The sequence below is a fragment of the Odocoileus virginianus genome, unplaced genomic scaffold (assembly GCF_023699985.2).
Source record: "Odocoileus virginianus isolate 20LAN1187 ecotype Illinois unplaced genomic scaffold, Ovbor_1.2 Unplaced_Scaffold_4, whole genome shotgun sequence".
Lineage (NCBI taxonomy): Eukaryota > Metazoa > Chordata > Mammalia > Artiodactyla > Cervidae > Odocoileus > Odocoileus virginianus.
Genome location: NW_027224266.1, coordinates 2,011,926 through 2,031,177, shown reverse-complemented (window position 1 = coordinate 2,031,177; position 19,252 = coordinate 2,011,926). Strand labels below are relative to the sequence as shown.

General features: G+C 35.3%; 1 protein-coding gene across 5 annotated transcripts in view; it reads right to left on the bottom strand.

Annotated features, from left to right (window-relative positions):
• Positions 1–19,252, bottom strand: part of CNKSR2 (connector enhancer of kinase suppressor of Ras 2) — a 270,849-nt gene that overhangs the window by 48,999 nt on the left and 202,598 nt on the right. For all 5 annotated transcript variants that reach the window (XM_070462393.1, XM_070462394.1, XM_070462395.1 and 2 more), the window contains 6 exons: positions 18,030–18,078; positions 17,445–17,617; positions 15,217–15,290; positions 14,857–14,928; positions 7,041–7,108; positions 1,094–1,194 (listed from right to left, as the gene is read on the bottom strand). In XM_070462393.1, the coding sequence (XP_070318494.1) occupies positions 1,094–1,194; positions 7,041–7,108; positions 14,857–14,928; positions 15,217–15,290; positions 17,445–17,617; positions 18,030–18,078 (537 nt within the window). The remainder of the gene's footprint in view (positions 1–1,093; positions 1,195–7,040; positions 7,109–14,856; positions 14,929–15,216; positions 15,291–17,444; positions 17,618–18,029; positions 18,079–19,252) is intronic.

The following is a 19,252-nucleotide window of genomic DNA, read 5'->3' as shown; positions in this document are numbered from 1 at the left end:
TCAATTAAAAATGTGACTTCCCTTTCAGTCATTAGCCAAAATATTTATCCATTTATTCCATTTATTTATTTCAGAAATATTCACTGAGCACTGAATAAATAAGTACCAGTGCTGTGCTAGGCCATGGGGATGAACAGATGAATAGAATGGAGTCCCTGTTCTCAAAAAGTTCATAGTCCAGTCCAGTGAGCTGTTTGCAGTCCCAAATATGCCAATTTAGTATCTCTGGATTAGGCCTGAGTATTTGCATTTCTAAAACATTCCAGAGATGATCCTTATGCATAGCCAAGGTTGAGAAGTGGCCTCGAATTATATCAACCTCTTGCATAGCACCTTTCTTGTTAAAAATCCCCTGGAGTAACACGGAAGTGGAATTAGGTTGGCTGCTATTGTCACCTAAATCCAGTTTCCATTTCCTATGTGGAAGACTCAGTCCCAAGATAGGCAGAATGGACTCTTACGTACTGTGACCATGCAATGTACAGTCTTTAAAATGGGACGGTATTGAAACTCTTTCAATAATTCTGATGAGCATAAAACAAACAGGGACAGTTATAAAAATCAAGGTACAGTCTATACACAGAATGATTTACACAAGTTTAAGAAGTCTTAAGAAGAAGGGTACCACGTAAACACATAGACATTAACCCAGATCCCATAGCTATCTGAAAAGCTACCTACCAAAACATGTTCAATACAGATATAATATCAATTTTTATTATTGTTTCTAAAGAACATAGGAATGAACTTTGTTACTGTAGAACAGATAAGGTCAACTTACATATCTTTTTCCACAAAAACATTTTTGTTGTATTTCATGAAGGCTGCTCTGACACAAATGGCATGTTTTCTTAATAAAACTGGTAAGATATTTTTAAGTGTGGAATCTGTGGTGACTGCTTCTCCTGATTAAATATTCTTTGTATACTTAAAGTTTCTCCCTTATTGCTTTTAGGCTCCCTGTTTTCTTTCCCCCTGAAAAACCCAAGGTCTGACAAGTAATTCACCACACAATGTTTTTCAACATAAAAAAATGATGTTTCAGATCAAAGAATCCAATACTATATTGAGTACATTACTATTAGCAACTTACAGAGGGAGGCCGTGGGTATGTATCGTAGGGGGGTGGGGGGCTGTCCTGTTTAGGTGTTGATGGAGTATCTGCTTCTTCCTTGTCACTCTCACTCCAGTAATCTGAAAATTCACACATATGGATACATCAATATTCCATTAAAAGCATCTAGCCACATTTTCATTAACACACAGCTACCAGCTAACAAAAGGAAGTTTAAATTCCACTTCTACACACTGTCCCCCAGCACTGGCTACTCCAGGTCCACCAACTTTTAGTTTCAGTTGGGATTTCAGGAGAAAGAAAGAGTACAATCACCCAATTCCCACCTCCCTTTAAAGCAAGCAATTACACAGAGCTGCAGTTTTAAGGAGTTACGAAAAAGATAATGCATAAGTCAAATCAGGTTTAGGGTATAATTCCAGACCAAACTACTTGAAACTTCAAAGAATGAATGATGTTACATGATGTTTCTTAAAGGTGTATCATTTTATCTTAAAGATGAACACTCAAAGAAGAAATGCATACATTGCTGGAGATCTCTACAGATATAAACAGCTCCCAAAATAATGTTCTCAATTCTCTTCTCTGGCTTCAGTTCACTGGTTATCTAACAATCGCTGTTTCCAGAGTCATGCTGACACGAGTCTCTATAACACCATACTCCCACCTCTACTTGGAAACACATGGCAAACCTTGATTCTTGCCAAACGCAAAAGGGCAAATCTGCTGATGTGGGCTGTAAGCTCCAAACTTCTAGAACTACTTAAAAGGGTACAAAATGTAAGCCGCTAGACAAAATGTCTTGGCAGACCTCAGGCAAGAGGGAAGAGGAAAAACTGAGGTACATTAGTCGAGTAAAATACAGCACAAAGGCCAATCATCAGATCTGTTCTACCACTATTTCAACAACCCTATAACTGCTGGGTTAATTTTTCGTGTTTACAAGGAAAAATCTAGAAGTATCACCCATATGAATTTCAAATGATAAAAGAAAAGGTAGCCAAACAAAAGGTTCCTTATTCTTATGAAAAGCTCCACCACAAAAGAACCACTAGAAGGCTTAATACTTAGATGTAGGTGAAAAATCATGGCACATATTTTTATAGGTACCTTTTTCCATCTAGGAATTCCCATATTGTAATATTTTCATACATTTTCCTTGTGATGCTGATTAATAAGTACAATTAACATTTACTGAGGACTTATTATATGCCAAATAGAAAGTAGTAAAACTGGGGTTTGAACTAAGAAATTGTCTCGTTCTAAACCTTGAAGGGTTAAGGACTCTTTCGTATGACTTAGTTTAATGTGACATATATTCATGATTTTTCAAGCCGCTGTCCACCCTGCTAAAGAATTTGGTCAAAATTCTTTAGCAATGGAGACAAAGTCTCTGAAAATCCTATTCCTGCTTTAATTATCCCCTTTGAGTAAAAGAAAAGCAAAGACTAGTTAACCTAAATTTGATGTCTGGTTTTTACATTGGGTCACACTGGTGATGGGAAGCACACTAAGTCTCCTCCCAAATATGAATTGATGTAGTTGCCCAGACACGGACCCAGTAAACGCTAGTGGGAAAAGCACGGACTATACACTTGTGCAGATGCAGCTTCAATGTTTGGCTGTACCAACTGTCATTTCTGTGCTCTTGTGATGGTGACTTAATGTCTCTGAGTCTGTTTTGTTATCCGTAAAACAGAGCTAATAAACACCACTTTTCAGAGTTGTATGAGTGGGGTAGTAAGGTAGCACATATTTAAGTGCCTTACACCTTGAAAGCACTAAAAAATATTAGGATTCCTAATACTGGTGGATTTGCAGGTAGCACACTAGGACAGTCTGTCCCAGATCACACAGGAAATAAAGGCCTGGTGTTCCCATCTTCTTAGCCCTTAATTTTTTTTCTTGTAGCAAGTTCCAGCAATGAAAAGCGAATTCTGGAGCTCTGGGGCTTCGGTTGGGTAGTTTTGTGGGAGCTTGAATACTACTGGGAAATTATTGCAGGAGGGAAAGGTACTAAGCATCCCTCCTCCTTCTCCCAAGCAGTAGGCCTGCCAAGATCACCCTGCTATTACCCTTCCCACTACTTCCAGAAACTATGACTGTGCTAGGTTTTCCCTTCACCTTTGCACTGAGACTTTGGGTCTCAAGGAGTTAGCACCTGAAATGGTCCAATCAGCACACCGAGAAGGAGAGGATAACTATTTTCTTAAGATCTCTATGACTAACACTACAAGTGACAGATTTAGGAGATTCTCTCTCTATTCCCTGACCTAACCCCTCCTTCCTTGATAAATGAGGAAAAATGCTAGTTCGAAATTTGATGTAATTCTTGGTTTACTAAAAAAGAAGCACCATCAAACCAAATTTTTCATGGGTTGTCTAAGAAGAGGTTGAAATACCACTTCGTAAATTAACTTCATTTCATACACTAAGCCATGTGTCTCTGAGAGAGTAATGCCAGGGAAGAGCATATAGAAAATTCAGGCCTTTTTCGGTTTGTGTGGAAAATTACCAGCACACTGCTACCCAGAGGCTGAAACCAGTCTGATTTTCATTCTAAGAGCAAATTAATTTATTTTTCTTAGCTCTCTATTTAGCATGGAATGAATGGATACTTTTTAATGTCTCTTGCAGTGATATTCAATTTAACAAGCAACTAATCATGAATAAACAGTGCCATCAATAGAAGAGGAAAATTTCCACTTCTCATGTTGATACAAAGGATAATCTGAAAAAACTTGACTTTTTCATCTAGAACTATCAAAGAAACACAATGAGTTTTATTCATTTTTATGTAATTAAAGCTTTACAAAGACCTTACATGTGATTAAAAATAACGTGTCATGAATGTTTGATCTGAAGCTGGAAAAATACAGAAAAAGGATTAGCAGACAATTAGCCAAATTATGATCTTGGCAAAATTCAATGTAACCCTGTTTTCTCTACGTAAAATAATGCATAATGAAAAAGATCCTCATATACTTTATACTGCTGTAGTTAAAGACAGCAATTCACTAAACTTTTATTTAAGTCAATGAAAGAGTCACTTCTAAGCTACTGAGTATTTAAATAGAAACAGTGTTTGGCAGTTATTCCTTTGCATCTTTCTGAAATATTCCCAGTTCTCAAAGAGCTTTATTTTGTTTCAGGTTTAACTTCAGTGCTGAGAATGGTACTCAGATGTCAAACAATTCTATAGAAGTGTGGCATAGACACGTGCATCCAGCAGTTGACTGTATAGGATACTGTGAGACCTAATCCCATATAAGGTAGGAAGTCTAATATGCTTCTGATCCATGTTAGAGCATCTGATGAATGTATACTCTAGGGGGAAATCTAAATTATCTCAGAGGTTCTGGTTGTAGAGAATTGAAATGTAACTTTTAGCTTCAACATATCTACCATGTAGGCACTAAAATAAATACTCACATGACAGACTATGGCAGCATGAATCCATGGAATTAGTATTTTTTGGAATCTGCATGTGCAATGTGACTTACCAGTTCTTTCATCCATAATGAATTTGGGTTACATAATACCAAGTACAAAGGAAATCCACTAAAATCAAGGCCATGCTCAGCTTCAAAGCAATGTCAAGTGACAAAATACAGAAGTTAAGCCTGAAAATCCAAGTTTTCTTATTCATGCAAATTGACTTTTTCAAGATTCATTTTCCTATCAGCACATTGCTCACACTTCTAATTCGTGCATCTTAAAAAATGGAGAGACAAATCTACATGCACTTTTAAAGAACAGTTTTCATGCCTTTTTAAAGTAATTTGAAAAGGAAGGGGCTGGTGTATGTGTGGGTGTGTGTGTGTGGGTGTGTGTGTGTGTGTGTATTTAGTTCTCTTACTATAACTGTAGGCCCATAAATTAAGTAGAAGAACTAAGTGGGGAATACATGTTTAACAATGAAGAAATGTGACTTAATTACTGGCCTGACACTTCATAGTCTTGGCTTGACACATCATAGCCTGTGCACAGTGATTTGATGGAGATGGCTTCCATGTTATTTGTGGAAGTACCCATAATACTTCCACTCTCAGAAATGTTTTATTTTATTACTTCTCATCCTGTGAGAACCAGTTCAGATTATGAGTCCATATAATGTCTTTCCCACTTCCTTCCTGGAAGAAATCTCTCCAGCCTCATTCCCATGGACTTTGGTTTGTACTTTTCCATGTCTCACTTTCTGTTTACTAAGAGTATCTTTTCTACTACAATTCAATGTAATTTCAGGCAGGATGAGTGCCTATTTCACCATAATACAATTAGAGTGCTAGATGAAGGCCTCACTTAGAAACACTTTGTTGTTGTTCAGTCACTCAATTGTGTCTGACTCTTTGCGACCCCATGGACTGCAGCACACAGGCTTCCCTGTTCTTCACTGTCTCCCAGAGTTTGCTCAAACTCATGTCCACTGAGTCGGTGATGCCAGAAACATTTCAATACTAATAAAGCCTTCTCTTTCTCTTTGGCGCTAACATTTTACATCAGGCTCACTGATTACTTTCTCCAAGTATATCCTTGTTAATGCTGCCCCCTCTTCAGGATTTTTTAAAAAATTTTGCATCCACTTAAGCAATTTTAAAAATCAGTAGCATGTTGTGCAAAAATTAGTACTCATTTACTTTATGTCACTCTCTAATTTTTCTTAGGCAATTTCAAGTGTATATTTTTGAAATTCTCTACAAGATGATAAATTCCCATTGACAATAATCATGTTTTGCTATTTCTTGGACATCTTCCTGCCCTATCTCCTCACTCTTAACCTCCATTCTCTTATCCTATGGCTCTAAACCAGGGGTTGGTCAACTATAGTCTGCAGGCCAAATAAGGCACTTGGCCTGTTTTTATACAGCCTGTGGATCAAGAATGGCTTTTACATTTTAATTGGATTAAAAAAAATAAAAAGAAGTTTCAAAATGTGAAAAATATTATGAAATTCAATCTCATTGTCCATAAATAAAGCTTTATGGAAGTATAACCACTTCTTTTCATGTCTTTGTAGCAGAGTTGAACAGCTTCAAAGAAACCTTAAGGCCTTCAAAGCCTAAAATATTTACTGTTTGGCTCTTTACTCAGAAAGTTTCCTGACCCCTGACCTAAACCTTTGCTGACAGATTGGTTTTGGGATCTGGTTATCTTTTTTAGATATCTCTAACCTTTAGTTTTTAGATGCTTTAAATTTTTTTCTGTGTGAGGAAACAAAGTTTTCAGAATCTTCACATCAACAAACAGACTATGTGTACTGGAGGCACAACTATGTTTGTGTATCATTCTGTAGAATTCCTTTAACTTTAGGGTGTCTCAAAAGTTTTCAGAAAACTAGTTATGCTTTCAAGGGATGTACAGCAAACATTCTTCGGGAAAAGTGAAGCCACTTTTAGAATGGTAACCACAACTTTTGTTGAGATTTCAATTCTGCATCAGGATACTGTGTTTCATAAATATGAGGTCAATACTAAGGCAAGTTCCATATGATCACAGAGCTAACACACTAACAGAACTGAAGAACACAACCAAATGAGATACTTGATGAAAGAATGAATCATTCATCTGAGTTCTCTGCATAAAAAAGCACTTAAATGTCTGTGAAACCACTAAGTAGAAAAAACCACTAAGGACCTAGACTTGGGTCGATAGAGGACCAATTCTAGGCTTTTTAATTTTTAAGATTTTTTTTTTTTCTCCATAAGAAACAGACTAAAGGAGATGGCAACAAACAGGAACAAACTCCATATTGCTGCTCTAAAAATCTGAGTTTATTTCCTGTTTGATTTACTAAATCCTACCCATAAGATGCTATGGTTTGGATTCCTTTGAAGTGCACAAAAGAGGAAAAAAAAACAACACAGCCTGACATTTGCATTTTCTCCCAAGTGATAGCAATGAAACACTGTAGAGGAAAACAGCAAGGGAAAAAAACATAACAATAGTAAAAAAAGTATTTCTTTACCTTGTTCTTGCTTAATCCGCTCTCTTTCAGCATATCCTGCAGTCAGCATGTTAATTCTGTTAAGCCACCTGAGAAAACAAATATCAGTAACATTGCAACTGAATTTCTTATAATTTACCTTTTTGGAAATATTTATCTTCAAATGCATATGAGTATATGGAATAACCTCAGATAAAAGATGTGCTGTTTTTTGCTACTCTTAACACATGGAGTCTTCAATAAGCTAAAATTTGCTGTAGTAAAAACTGTTCCCACAGTAAAGATGCTATTTCACTAGAAAAGTCTTGGGCAAGCCTGTATATATCTGCAACATAAAGAGGTCTGAGATAACCAAAGCCCTATTAATTCTGTTGCTGTTCTGTTTCCTCAGAAAAAAATGCTCCTTTAGAGATATTTAAATAATATCAGATATAATTTGTCTTGAGAAGAGAAAAAGCTATAGACTTTGCTTATCAAATAAGTTTTACTATTAAATATTAGTTTTGATGAATATCTATTATATTTAATGATCCAAGGGGAAACATCTGAGTAGTACTATAGAAATTTGTCTCTAAATACAATGGCATTAGGTTTTTCCAAAAGCAAAAAGTACATATACAATTTTAACCAATGTTTTGGATCCTGAAAATTTATTTCCACGAACAATAGTAATTTAAAATTAAATCTTAGTTCTCTCCTTTTCCAGGAGAATTGCTATTGCCAATGTAGGGGACTACCTGAAGCAAAGTACTGCTTCAGTCTCCATCTTTTGTTCCATGAGGTCTTGACCTGTGTTCATTACTCTGGTAACTGTTTACACTGCATCAGATTATCAAATCACAAAGTCTTTAAACTAACTTGACAGTTTTTCACTGGTCAATCCTGAACTATGATTCATATATTTTCCCAAATAAGAAAGTAAGGGAGAATCAACCTTCCAAACTAGCTAATAGAGTTAATATTAAATTGGGGAATAATCTAATCTTAACATATTTTTACGGAAAAAAATTGTTTTTGAGAACATTTTCTCCTAAGAGATTATTTCCCCTGTCAACTAGAAGATGAATGTCTCTGAAGTGACTCATATACTTCATCATTATGCCAAGTGGTGTTGACTGTGCATCAGATACTGAGAATATCTTCAAGAGAGAGGGAGGAAAGTTGTTTCTCTAATGGACAAAATCATACCCATGGAAATTTAAGATTTAATTTTAGGAACAAGTAACTTAAAGCTCAACTTTGACAAAACCTACAGTGTAATGATCCCCTCAAGTATGTCTGGGAAGTAAAAAAGGGAGCAGAAATGAAAAAAAAAATCAAATGAATTCAGTAGCATGGTATATACACACATAATGCAGAAAATTATAAACTATAAGAAGCTAACCTCATGACAAATAACCTTTTAAAAATTACTCTAATCATTAGTAAAAGGTCAAAATGAAAATCTAGTCTATAGGTGACTTTAGTAAGAAAGGAGTTGAATTTGGCAAGGCAAGTCTTAGCACTCTTAGGAAAGACTGAGTTGGTGCTTTTTCGGTGGAAATGATGTTGATACCACAAGAGGAACAATTATTACTGAATTTTAATTCAGTACCTCCTATTTATTACTTCTTAATATATCATATTCTAAAAGATGATGCTGTGAAAGTGCTGCACTCAGTATGTCAGCAAATTTGGAAAACTCAGCAGTGGCCACAGGACTAGAAAAGGTCAGTTTTCATTCCAATCCCAAAGAAAGGTAATGCCAAAGAATGCTCAAATTACCACACAATTGCACTCATCTCACACGCTAGTAAAGTAATGCTCAAAATTCTCCAAGCCAGACTTCAACAATATGTGAACTGTGAACTTCCAGATGTTCAAGCTGGTTTTAGAAAAGGTAGAGGAACCAGAGATCAAATTGCCAACATCCGCTGGATCATCGAAAAAGCAAGAGAGTTCCAGAAAAACATCTATTTCTGCTTTATTGACTATGCCAAAGCCTTTGACTGTGTGGATCACAATAAACTGTGGAAAATTCTGAAAGAGATGGGACTACCAGACCACCTGACCTGCCTCTTGAGAAACCTGTACACAGGTCAGGAAGCAACAGTCAGAACTGGACATGGAACAACAGACTGGTTCCAAATAGGAAAAGGAGTATGTCAAGGCTGTATATTGTCACCCTGCTTATTTAACTTATATGCAGAGTACATCATGAGAAATGCTGGGTTGGAGGAAGCACAAACTGGAATTAAGATTGCTGGGAGAAATGTCAATAACCTCAGATATGTAGATGACACCACCCACCCTTATGGCAGAAAGTGAAGAAGAACTAAAGAGCCTCTTGATGAAAGTGAAAGAGGAGAGTGAAGAAGTTGGCTTAAAGCTCAACATTCAGAAAACTAAGATCATGGCATCCGGTCCCATCACTTCAAGGCAAATAGATGGGGAGACAGTGGAAACAGTGGCTGACTTTATTTTTCTGTGCACAAAAATCACTGTGGATGGTGATTGCAGCCATGAAATTAAAAGACGCTTACTCCTTGGAAGGAAAGTTATGACCAACCTAGACAACATATTAAAAAGCAGAGACATTACTTTGCCAACAAAGGTCCATCTAGTCAAGGCTATGGTTTTTCCAGTAGTCATGTATGGATGTGAGAGTTGGACTATAAAGAAAGCTGAGCACAGAAGAACTGATGCTTTTGAACTGTGGTGTTGGAGAAGACTCTTGAGAGTCCCTTGGACTGCAAGGAGATCCAACCAGTCCATCCTAAAGGAGATCAGTCCTGGGTGTTCATTGGAGGGACTGATGTTGAAGCTGAAACTCCAATACTTTGGCCACCTGATGTGGAGAGCTGACTCATTTGAAAAGACCCTGATGCTGGGAAAGATTGAGGGCAGGAGGAGAAGGGGATGACAGAGGATGAGATGGTTGGATAGCATCACTGACTCAATGGACATGGGTTTGGGTGGACTTCGGGAGTTGGTGATGGACAGGGAGGCCTGGTGTGCTGTGGTTCATGGGGTCGCAAAGAGTCGGACATGGCTGAGTGACTGAACTGAAACTGAATATATCATTGAAATTTAATTTTATTATTAGCTAAAGAGCAATGAAGTCTTGTATAAGATGAATAAAGGAACTAAAAAGAGGCTTCTTAATTTTTCAGCTCAACAACATTTATGAAATGTCTGTTATATGCTGAACAATGAGCTATGTTTTAGGGGTCCAGAAATGAATGACTTAATTTCTGCCTTTGATGAGGTCCAGGATTCTTAAATTTCACAAGACAATGAAAAAATTAAACTACTTTTAGGAAGACAAATTCTGCCCACAAGAAAAACTCTTTAGAAAGTGTGTGTATAAACTTGGGCCAGGGTATACAAACACAAATGGCTGAATGCTACACAGCTGTTGGTGCTGTCTTGCTTAAGTCATCCTTAGACCTTGGTTAGAAAATGCTTACCCAAACACTTGTTGCAGTTATGATTTGGTGTTTATATGCTATTATGAATAGCAGATATGACTGAACTGAACTGAACTGATGCATTAATTGAGGTAAGAAATATGTAGGTGTACCAGGTACTGTCCTAGGCGTGGAGGATAGAGAGATAAATGAAATAAAGTATCTGTTTTCATGATGCCTATATTTTCAGTGAGGGAGACACACAATAAGAGGATTGGGCCTATGGTGAACATTCCAATGAAGCTGCCAACAACTGACACAGAATAACATACTGAGAGGGAAGTAAGAGTAAGAATTATGGAAGAAATGTACAAATAATAACTACTAAACAGAAACTGGTGAGTCCTGACAATTACAAGGACATATGTGCTGACATGAAAAGGAATACACAGGCCAAGTAAATTCAGTAAATAAGTTTCAGAATACTTGAGAAACATGATGTTTTATTTTCTTCCCACAGATTTCACACAGACTGGCAAAAAAGATTTTTTTAATGTTTCAATGCTCATTTCTGAGGATGGAACAGATGGATTGGTGGTAGGGTGCTCAAAAGTGTTTTTTGCAAATTACCTCACATTCCAACTTAAAGTTACTCAAAAAACAGAAGGTGAGGTTTTAATATTCTAACATTTATATTTGGGTATATGTATATTTGGGTATATGTATGAGTAAGTGTATGAATGTGTATACATATATGCAGATTTTATAGAAGAAAATTAAATCTAAGGATTGCCTTTCCATTCCAATTACTAGGTCCTGTCAAAACTAGCACTACATTTTAAAAATACATATGATAATACTTTAGAAATTATGAAATAACCAGATATGGTATTTATTTTTAATTATTATAATTATAATTATTTATAATTTCTTGAAGAATTAGGTACATGCCTTCAAAGGACTATATATAGAATGAACCAATACCCAGGTTATCTTGCTGCTGCTGCTGCTACCAGGTTATCTTACTGTTATATAATAATTAGGTTATTAAATAAAGTTGTTGGAGGGTGTCTTTCCCTATTACCAACCCACTGTAAATACTGCCACTCACTCTCCTTCCTACTGACAAGTATTTAAAAACCTTGCTTGTTGAAAACAGACACTAGGAATATGGTTATTAAAGAAATAAAAAGCAAGGAAAAACAATAACAATCTATTATACTTAAATTTTTAAAAAAGTTTCAGTGTTTCAGAACAATTTGGAAGGCTGTAGTACACCATGGAAAGGCTAATATAAAATGTATGATATGGAGATGATGACATATTTGATCAGATTTATTTATTTTTTTCTTTGATTCACTGCTTAGAAAAGGCAACAAAGTGAAACTTATGGGTTTGGCTTAGTTTCTTTTCTGATATCCTGAACCAGATACATCCAAAGGAGTATCAGGGAAGAGTAGTGACATCATATACATCTAAAGTTATTCCTCACACAGGGTAGAGAATGGAGACCAAGAATGGTGTTACGGTTAATAAAAATGCATTTTTGAGCAGGCTATTTTCTAAACCTAAAAAGACCCTGATTAGCAAGTATCACAAATGATTAAATTATGTTAATTCTTAGATGGGAGTTAAACCGTGTACTAGTGGATTTATTTTATAGAAGAGGACATGCTCATATATACCACTTATATTCTGTTTGGTTATGATGTTATAATCCTTCATGTTTATCCTAAGGGTACTGAGCTCAACTGTGAGAAAATAGTAACTACAAGAGCAGAATTATAAAATAGCTAAAACACAAAATACAGTAGCACCACTCCTCAACAAGTACGTAATTTTCATTTTGAGAACAAGCTCAGCAAATTCTGATTGCCTCATGTGAAATTTCAAGAATGGTAATATACAAAGCAAGAGAAGATTGTGGAAACCAAATGCAAGGCTCAGTTCACAGAAATAGAACCAATAACCCTAAAATTTATGTGGAACTATAAAATATCCAGAATTGACAAAGAATTCCTGAGAAAAAAGAACAAAGTTGTAGTCATAAACCCCTCAACTTCAGACAATACTACAAAGCTACAGTAATCAAAACAGCATGGTATTGGCACAAAAACAGACATATGGATCAATGGAACAGAATAGAGTCCGGAAATAAATCCATACATCTACGCTTAATTATGGCAACCCACTCCAGTACTCTTGCCTAGAAAATCCCATGGACAGAGGAGCCTGGTGTCCATGGGGTCGCAAAGAGTTGGACACTGAGCGACTTCACTTTCACTTTTCAGGCTTAATTAATCTTTAACAAAGGAGGCAAGAATACATAATGGAGAACAGATAGTCTCTTTAAGCAAGTGATGCTGGGAAAGCCGGACAGACTCATACATACCAATGAAGTTAAGAACATAACCTCTCACCATACACAAAAATAAACTCAAACTCAAAATGGCTTAAAGACATACATAAGACCTAATACCATAAAACTCTTAGAAGAGAACATAGGCAAAACATTCTCTGACATAAATTATTTTCTTAGGTCAGTCTCCCAAGGCAATAGAAATAAAAGCAAAAATAAACAAATGGGACCTAATCAAACTTATAAGCTTTTGCACAGCAAAGGAAACCATAAACAAAACAAAAAGACAATGTAAGGAATGCAAGAAAATATCTGCAAACCATGAATTTTTCTGTAAGATGTTATGGAAAACCCTGAATGAACTTTTTGGCCAACTCAATATGTGAAACTGAATCACTTCACTGTACAACAGAAACTAACACAACATTGTTAATAACTTCAAAAAAGAAATGCTCAGTTTTCCTATTAATTATAAAAAGAGTTTATCAAGTTTTCTCAACACTTTTCTTTGCCCTTTCCTTATATTCATATCCTTGCTTTGGAAAAATTGTGCCTATATTCCAAAGTGTCAAAGAACAAGATTATTTATGACAGTATATTAAGTGTTCACTGAGTGCATTCAAGCACATTTATGAAGATGTAGTTTTATGCTTAAAAATATCTGAACACTAAACATTTCAGAAGCAAATATTCATGTTGTACAAATTTCTGATTGCCCTTGATGTAGAGAGACTGATGGGGAAAGTATGATGGGTTTGATTTTTATATCAAATCATCAGGCATGGAGAAATATCTTTTAGAAGTGTTAAAATAAATGTTCCTACTGTATATTTAAAATATAAAAAAAAAAAAATCTGAACACAAATTCCTTCAGTTTAGTTCAGTTCAGTTCAGTCACGTCCGACTCTTTGTGACCCAATGAATCGCAGCACGCCAAATTCCTTAGAGATATACAAACACAGGTACGTGGTGTAAAAGCCCAAAGTATATATTGTGTTGGCCAAAAAGTTCGTTGGGGTTTTTGGTCACATTGTATGGAAAAGCCCAACGAACTTTTTGGCCAACCCAATAAAAGGAATATATACTGAAAGGAAACACTTATATAGCACTTAGAATTTAGCAGGCACTATTCTAAGCCTTTCATGTGTGCTTATTTGCTCCTCATAAAAGTTCTACGGATGGAGATGGTTATTATCGCCACTTTTTAAAAGATCTTAATATCTGATATAGAGAGGTTAAGTTCTACATCCATGGTCATACAGCTAGTAAGTGGGATAGCTGGAATTTGGACAGCTTAGTTCCAAAGTTCATACTCTAAACCACTATGCTATTCTGTAACTCCCTATTTTGTATCTCTGTATAATGTGTTGGCACATTATATATGTAACATGCACTGCCTGCTGAAGACCTATAAAAGGAAATATTTTGAATCTTAAACTTAATTTCTACAAATCTAGAAAAAGGAAAGGGGAAAGGAAAGATAAAGGAAGAAAGGATCAAACTCATAAGAGCCAAAATGGAAACAAGAAGCTGTACGTTGTAGATGATAAATATATATATACACAGATTTTCTCAGAGGCATCACATAACCATGTGCCATCTAATCACTTGGCTGCACAATCCTGTCCAGCAATAGAAGAAAGGTGACAGAAAGATATACCAACTAAGCTTAGGCTTGAATTATTGAGATGGATATTCTGTCATAAATACTCTGTACTTGGAAAAGTCAGCTTTTTTTTTGTGGGGATCTTTATTTCCTTCACTTGGGAAAAAATTTGGAGACATATTCCTGAAATGGACTTAAAATTTTTTCTGCAGTGGGTATTTTTTGGCCTTTATATATATATATATTTGGCCTATATTTGGATTTTGGAACATTTTTGGTAAACTTAAAAAGTCAATGAGTTTATTTTGACTTTTTAAAATGCCATTCTTTAAAATTATGTATGGAGTTATGGCTGGGTACATTTTATTTTAAATCTGGTCTAGAAACTTCAGTGATATTTTTCTCTAAGCATTAATGGGGAAAACTGAGAATTCTAAGCCTAACAGACTTTCTAACTATTTTGAAATATAAGTAACATTTTACCTGTTCATATCATCAAGATGCTCAGCAGCAAAATAAAAGCTTTTGATTTTAGGATGACAGGCTTTGAATGCACTGCAAAAGGAAACAGAGTACATTCATTTCAGACTGGGAAATAAGTTAGAACCAGATAATTTTTATGGATAAAATTGCCTCAAATCTAACCTGAGTACAAATATATAATGCTTCTACCATGATGACAGAAATCAGTTAAAAATTCAATTTTCTGCCCACAAAACTGCTTTCTTATTACCTCAATTTGAAAGCATTAGCCAAGCAATCTATAATTTAAAAGCTAGAAATTAAAAAAACAACAAAAAAACCCTTCCTTTCTCTCCCTTGGCCCAAATAAAGTCAACTTACTATTTCTTGCGGCATTCACTGGCTCTATCAATTTTAAATTCAGGCAGGCTGATGAATCCTTCTGCTTTTTCATCCTGAAGAGGCAACACTCTTGTTTAGGGTATTATATACAAAGGTTTAAAGCTGATGCTACTATGTAACTATGTCTTAAATATCTATACTAATGAAACAGTTCATTTAATCCCTTAAATTAGACATTTGAGAGATTAGAATTTCACTCTTACCTGTTATAGTCCATTAAACTGAAGGTATATATTGAACATTTAGAATAGTAAATATTAAAATATATATACAGAATGTTTAAAAATTCTTTCTATATTAAAATAAAGACAGAAAAAATAATTTAATTCTCAAAGTAAAACCTGTTTTCTAAGTAATTTTCCCAGAACGTATATACACTTTTATAACATATAAAATAACTTTAGTCCACATTTATAATTCAATTTCCTCCCATTTTAAATGTTCAGATGTAAAATATAGGGATATCTACTAATTCAGTTCCTTTTCTGCCTCCAAAAGAATCTCTTATCAAACCCAAATTAAATATTTTGTGTACCCAACATTTTACAAGTGGATAGGTTAAGCTGATTTTCAAATATCTGACTTGGTTTACATGCTACACACATACACACACACACACATAAAATGTTTTTCACTTGGAAAATTGAATGAAATCCATAAAATCCCTCCCTCTCTAATGTGGGATAGAAATACAAGATAGGAGAATTATCTAAAATGTCATGTTAGATATAAGTTATTTCAACTAGTCTAAGCTTCCCTCATAGCTCAGTCGGTAAAGAATCTACCTGCAATGCAGGAGACCCATGTTCGATTCCTGGGTTAGGAAGATCCCCTGGAGAAGGAAATGGCAACTCACTCCAATATTCTTGCCTGGAGAATCCCACGGACAGAGAAGCCTGGCAGGCTACAGTCTATGGGGTCACAAGAGTCGGACATGACTTAGTGACTGAATCACCAACCAAGTATTTGTGGCTAAACCCTTTAATTGTTGTTGTTCCTTTCATGTACATAAGCCAATTCTCAGACATTTACTCCCAAACACTGATGTGTGCTATACCAGTTCATGGCTTCTTATATATCAAGTTCAAGAGACATTACACATTCCCACCTGCTATCTCAAAGAAAAAGAAGAGAGATTCTCAATTCTTTTAGTGTGTGTATGTATGTTTATATGTAAAACTTAGTAAAATTTGATGCTAATGATAGTGACTAAAATGCGTGTTATATACAAAAGTAGTATTGTAACTTCCAATATTTTTCAATAGTTGACCATTTTTATTTTCCTCCAATCTTGGGGTAAATACAATAGTCTCAAATCTCTTTCTTAACTTTGATTTCTCTTATGCTACCCTTGATGTTTTTAATGTTAAAATTTAAAATTTTGAAAAATTTAAAATACTTTTGGGGTAGTTATGATCTCCCCATTATACTGAAGAAAAGAAGAGTGGTCAGTAGACAAACTACAAGTGATCTAAAATAAAGAGAAACATAAAGAAGTTTTGTTTTTATACTATTTCATTGACACATAAAAAGTACGTAGCCAGCACACTATTTAAAACCATGTATATTTTTTTAATGAAAAAACAAGTTAACAAAAGAAATTTTTGTTTAAAAAAATAAGGTATACTGTATATTTGTTGTGATATTTGACAGGTTATATAAGTACTCTGAATATAAATCTAATTACCACAAATGAAACAGGAAATCATAAGAACAATTTGCATTTGTTATATACTCTCCCCTTCCTTCCCCTATTGGGTCAAATGAAATGAATACTTGCAGATTTTCAAAGCTAGTCTACTAGTTCATTTATTCTTTAAGAAAAACTGAAGCAAATGCAGATATTAATCAACTTAACTTATATAAAAGACTTCCTTTCAAAAAAGCAAACAGAAAAAAATGTAAAACACTGAACAAAAGCAAGACATTTAAAAACCTTTATCAAATTTCTATATATACATAATCCTTTTAAGTAAGCTATTGCTTGAATTACCTTTATATTTTTAACTAGATATAAAGAATTTTACTATATATTACCTATCTTTCAGACCCCACAATGCAACCATTTTAAGAAGGCAGACTGAAAAATTACTAGAAGTCTCCTGAATTAGCCTTAAGTTGATTATATTTTAAAACATAAATCTCAAAACAGTAATTCTTTTGGTTAAAAATAAAATGAATGAGAAAACAAAATGTGCTTATCTTACCTCCTCATTAATATACCAATAGAGGGATGCATCCTTTAGGACAAACCAGTATTTCTTCCATTTCTGTGAAAAATAACTCTTCGCATCTTTCTTTTTCCAAAGCCAGCCCTCACAGTCACCACGGCCAAGATCTTTGCAAGAAATTCGTCTTTTGCTCTTGCCAGCTATAGGACCTAAAAATAATAGTGGGTAAATGTGCTCTTTAAGTTCATCTATAGATCATAAAAGGTAGAAGACTAATCTATAGATCATAAAAATAAGTCTGGATATTAAACCTTAAAAATATTTATTTTCTCATTGTATTAAAATAAAAAAACTAGAAAATTTTAATACCTTTTCATCCACATGGACATAAAATTTAATCCGAAATGCGTGGTCCCAGTCTGAAAACCTGTTGAGACCACTTGAAAAGGGTACCTTGTACCATAATTGACCTGAAGGAGAAGCTGGTCTTTGTAGCTCTTGTGCTAGGGGGTGGTTCTCCTCCTCACCACACTGGGCTCAGGCAAGAGAGGATGGGTGAAGTGGGCTGGTGATTGTTCCAGTGTAGACTAAGCAGCTAATTGTTTCATTTACTTTTCTTACCTTTGTTTTTCTTCTTTGATTTGTGCTGCAGAGAAGACTGCTGAAATGTCTGAAATCAAAGATGGGGAAGAATGTTAAGGGTGCCACGGAAGTACCAACAGTTGCAGAAAACACTGAAAAGCTGAATGGAACGGTGACTCTGAACCCCAGTGAACGAAAGTATTTTCTTTTTCCAAAGGCTCAAAACAAATTCATATGTATCATGCCACTAAACTTTCTAATCTCTTGTGAAGCATGAGAGAATGTTATCTTTGTCCTTATTCTGTAGGCAGAGAAATAGGGACACAAAGCAGTGGTGAAACTCAGGGCTCTTAAACATGCAGAGTACTGCTGCGTACCTTTTTTAGGGGTTTAGAGTGCTTTCTCAGGCAATGTCTCACTTGATTTTCACAAAATTTTATGAAGGAGTCAAGCAAATATGACTATCACTTGTTCCTTTGAAGTTCATTCTATTCCATAAGCCACCACTAGCTACTGATCTCCTAGGCAACACTCCCAGGTGTTAAATATTGTGTTGGCCGAAAAGTTCATCTGGGTTTTTCTGTAACAGCTCAAGGAAAACTTGAATAAACTTTTTGGCCAACCTAGTATTTCAGTACTTGAATCAGTATTTTCTTCTCACACCTACTTCTGCCTCTATTACACAGAACTAATCTTCATGTAGCTGATGTCAGTACATTGGCTCCTCAGTCCCTCAGCTCCAATGTTCTTTACTTCTCCATTCTCCAGCTATCCACCCCCATGACCCTATGCTTGTTATTCTTAAGTACACTCCAACAACTGCCTCTATTATCTCCATTCTACATAGTACACTCCCTCCAACCCAGCAATTTTTTAAAAGAAAATCTCCACTCAAGTATCCAATTTATTGACATTACCACTCTTTTGTGCCTTTATTTCTCTTATTCCATTTGGTTTCCACGGAACATCTTTATACCCATTCCCAGGAGTTATACTTCCTGCATCATACTTGCCTAGCTAAACAACCATCCATTAAACCCACCTATCAGTCTATTCCATGCTAGGGACCAGAAGAGTATAATGTCTTAACAGAGAAACCCACAACTGGCTTAGCTTTCAATTAATGACTATAAATCACTGGTTCCAGTCAGTCTACTAAACTAGATTGTTCACTAGTCTAAATAAGGTTAAATTCATATGACTAGCTAATTAGGATAGAGAGAACAGTATACATAATTTTAATTCACAGATAATCCCTCAAA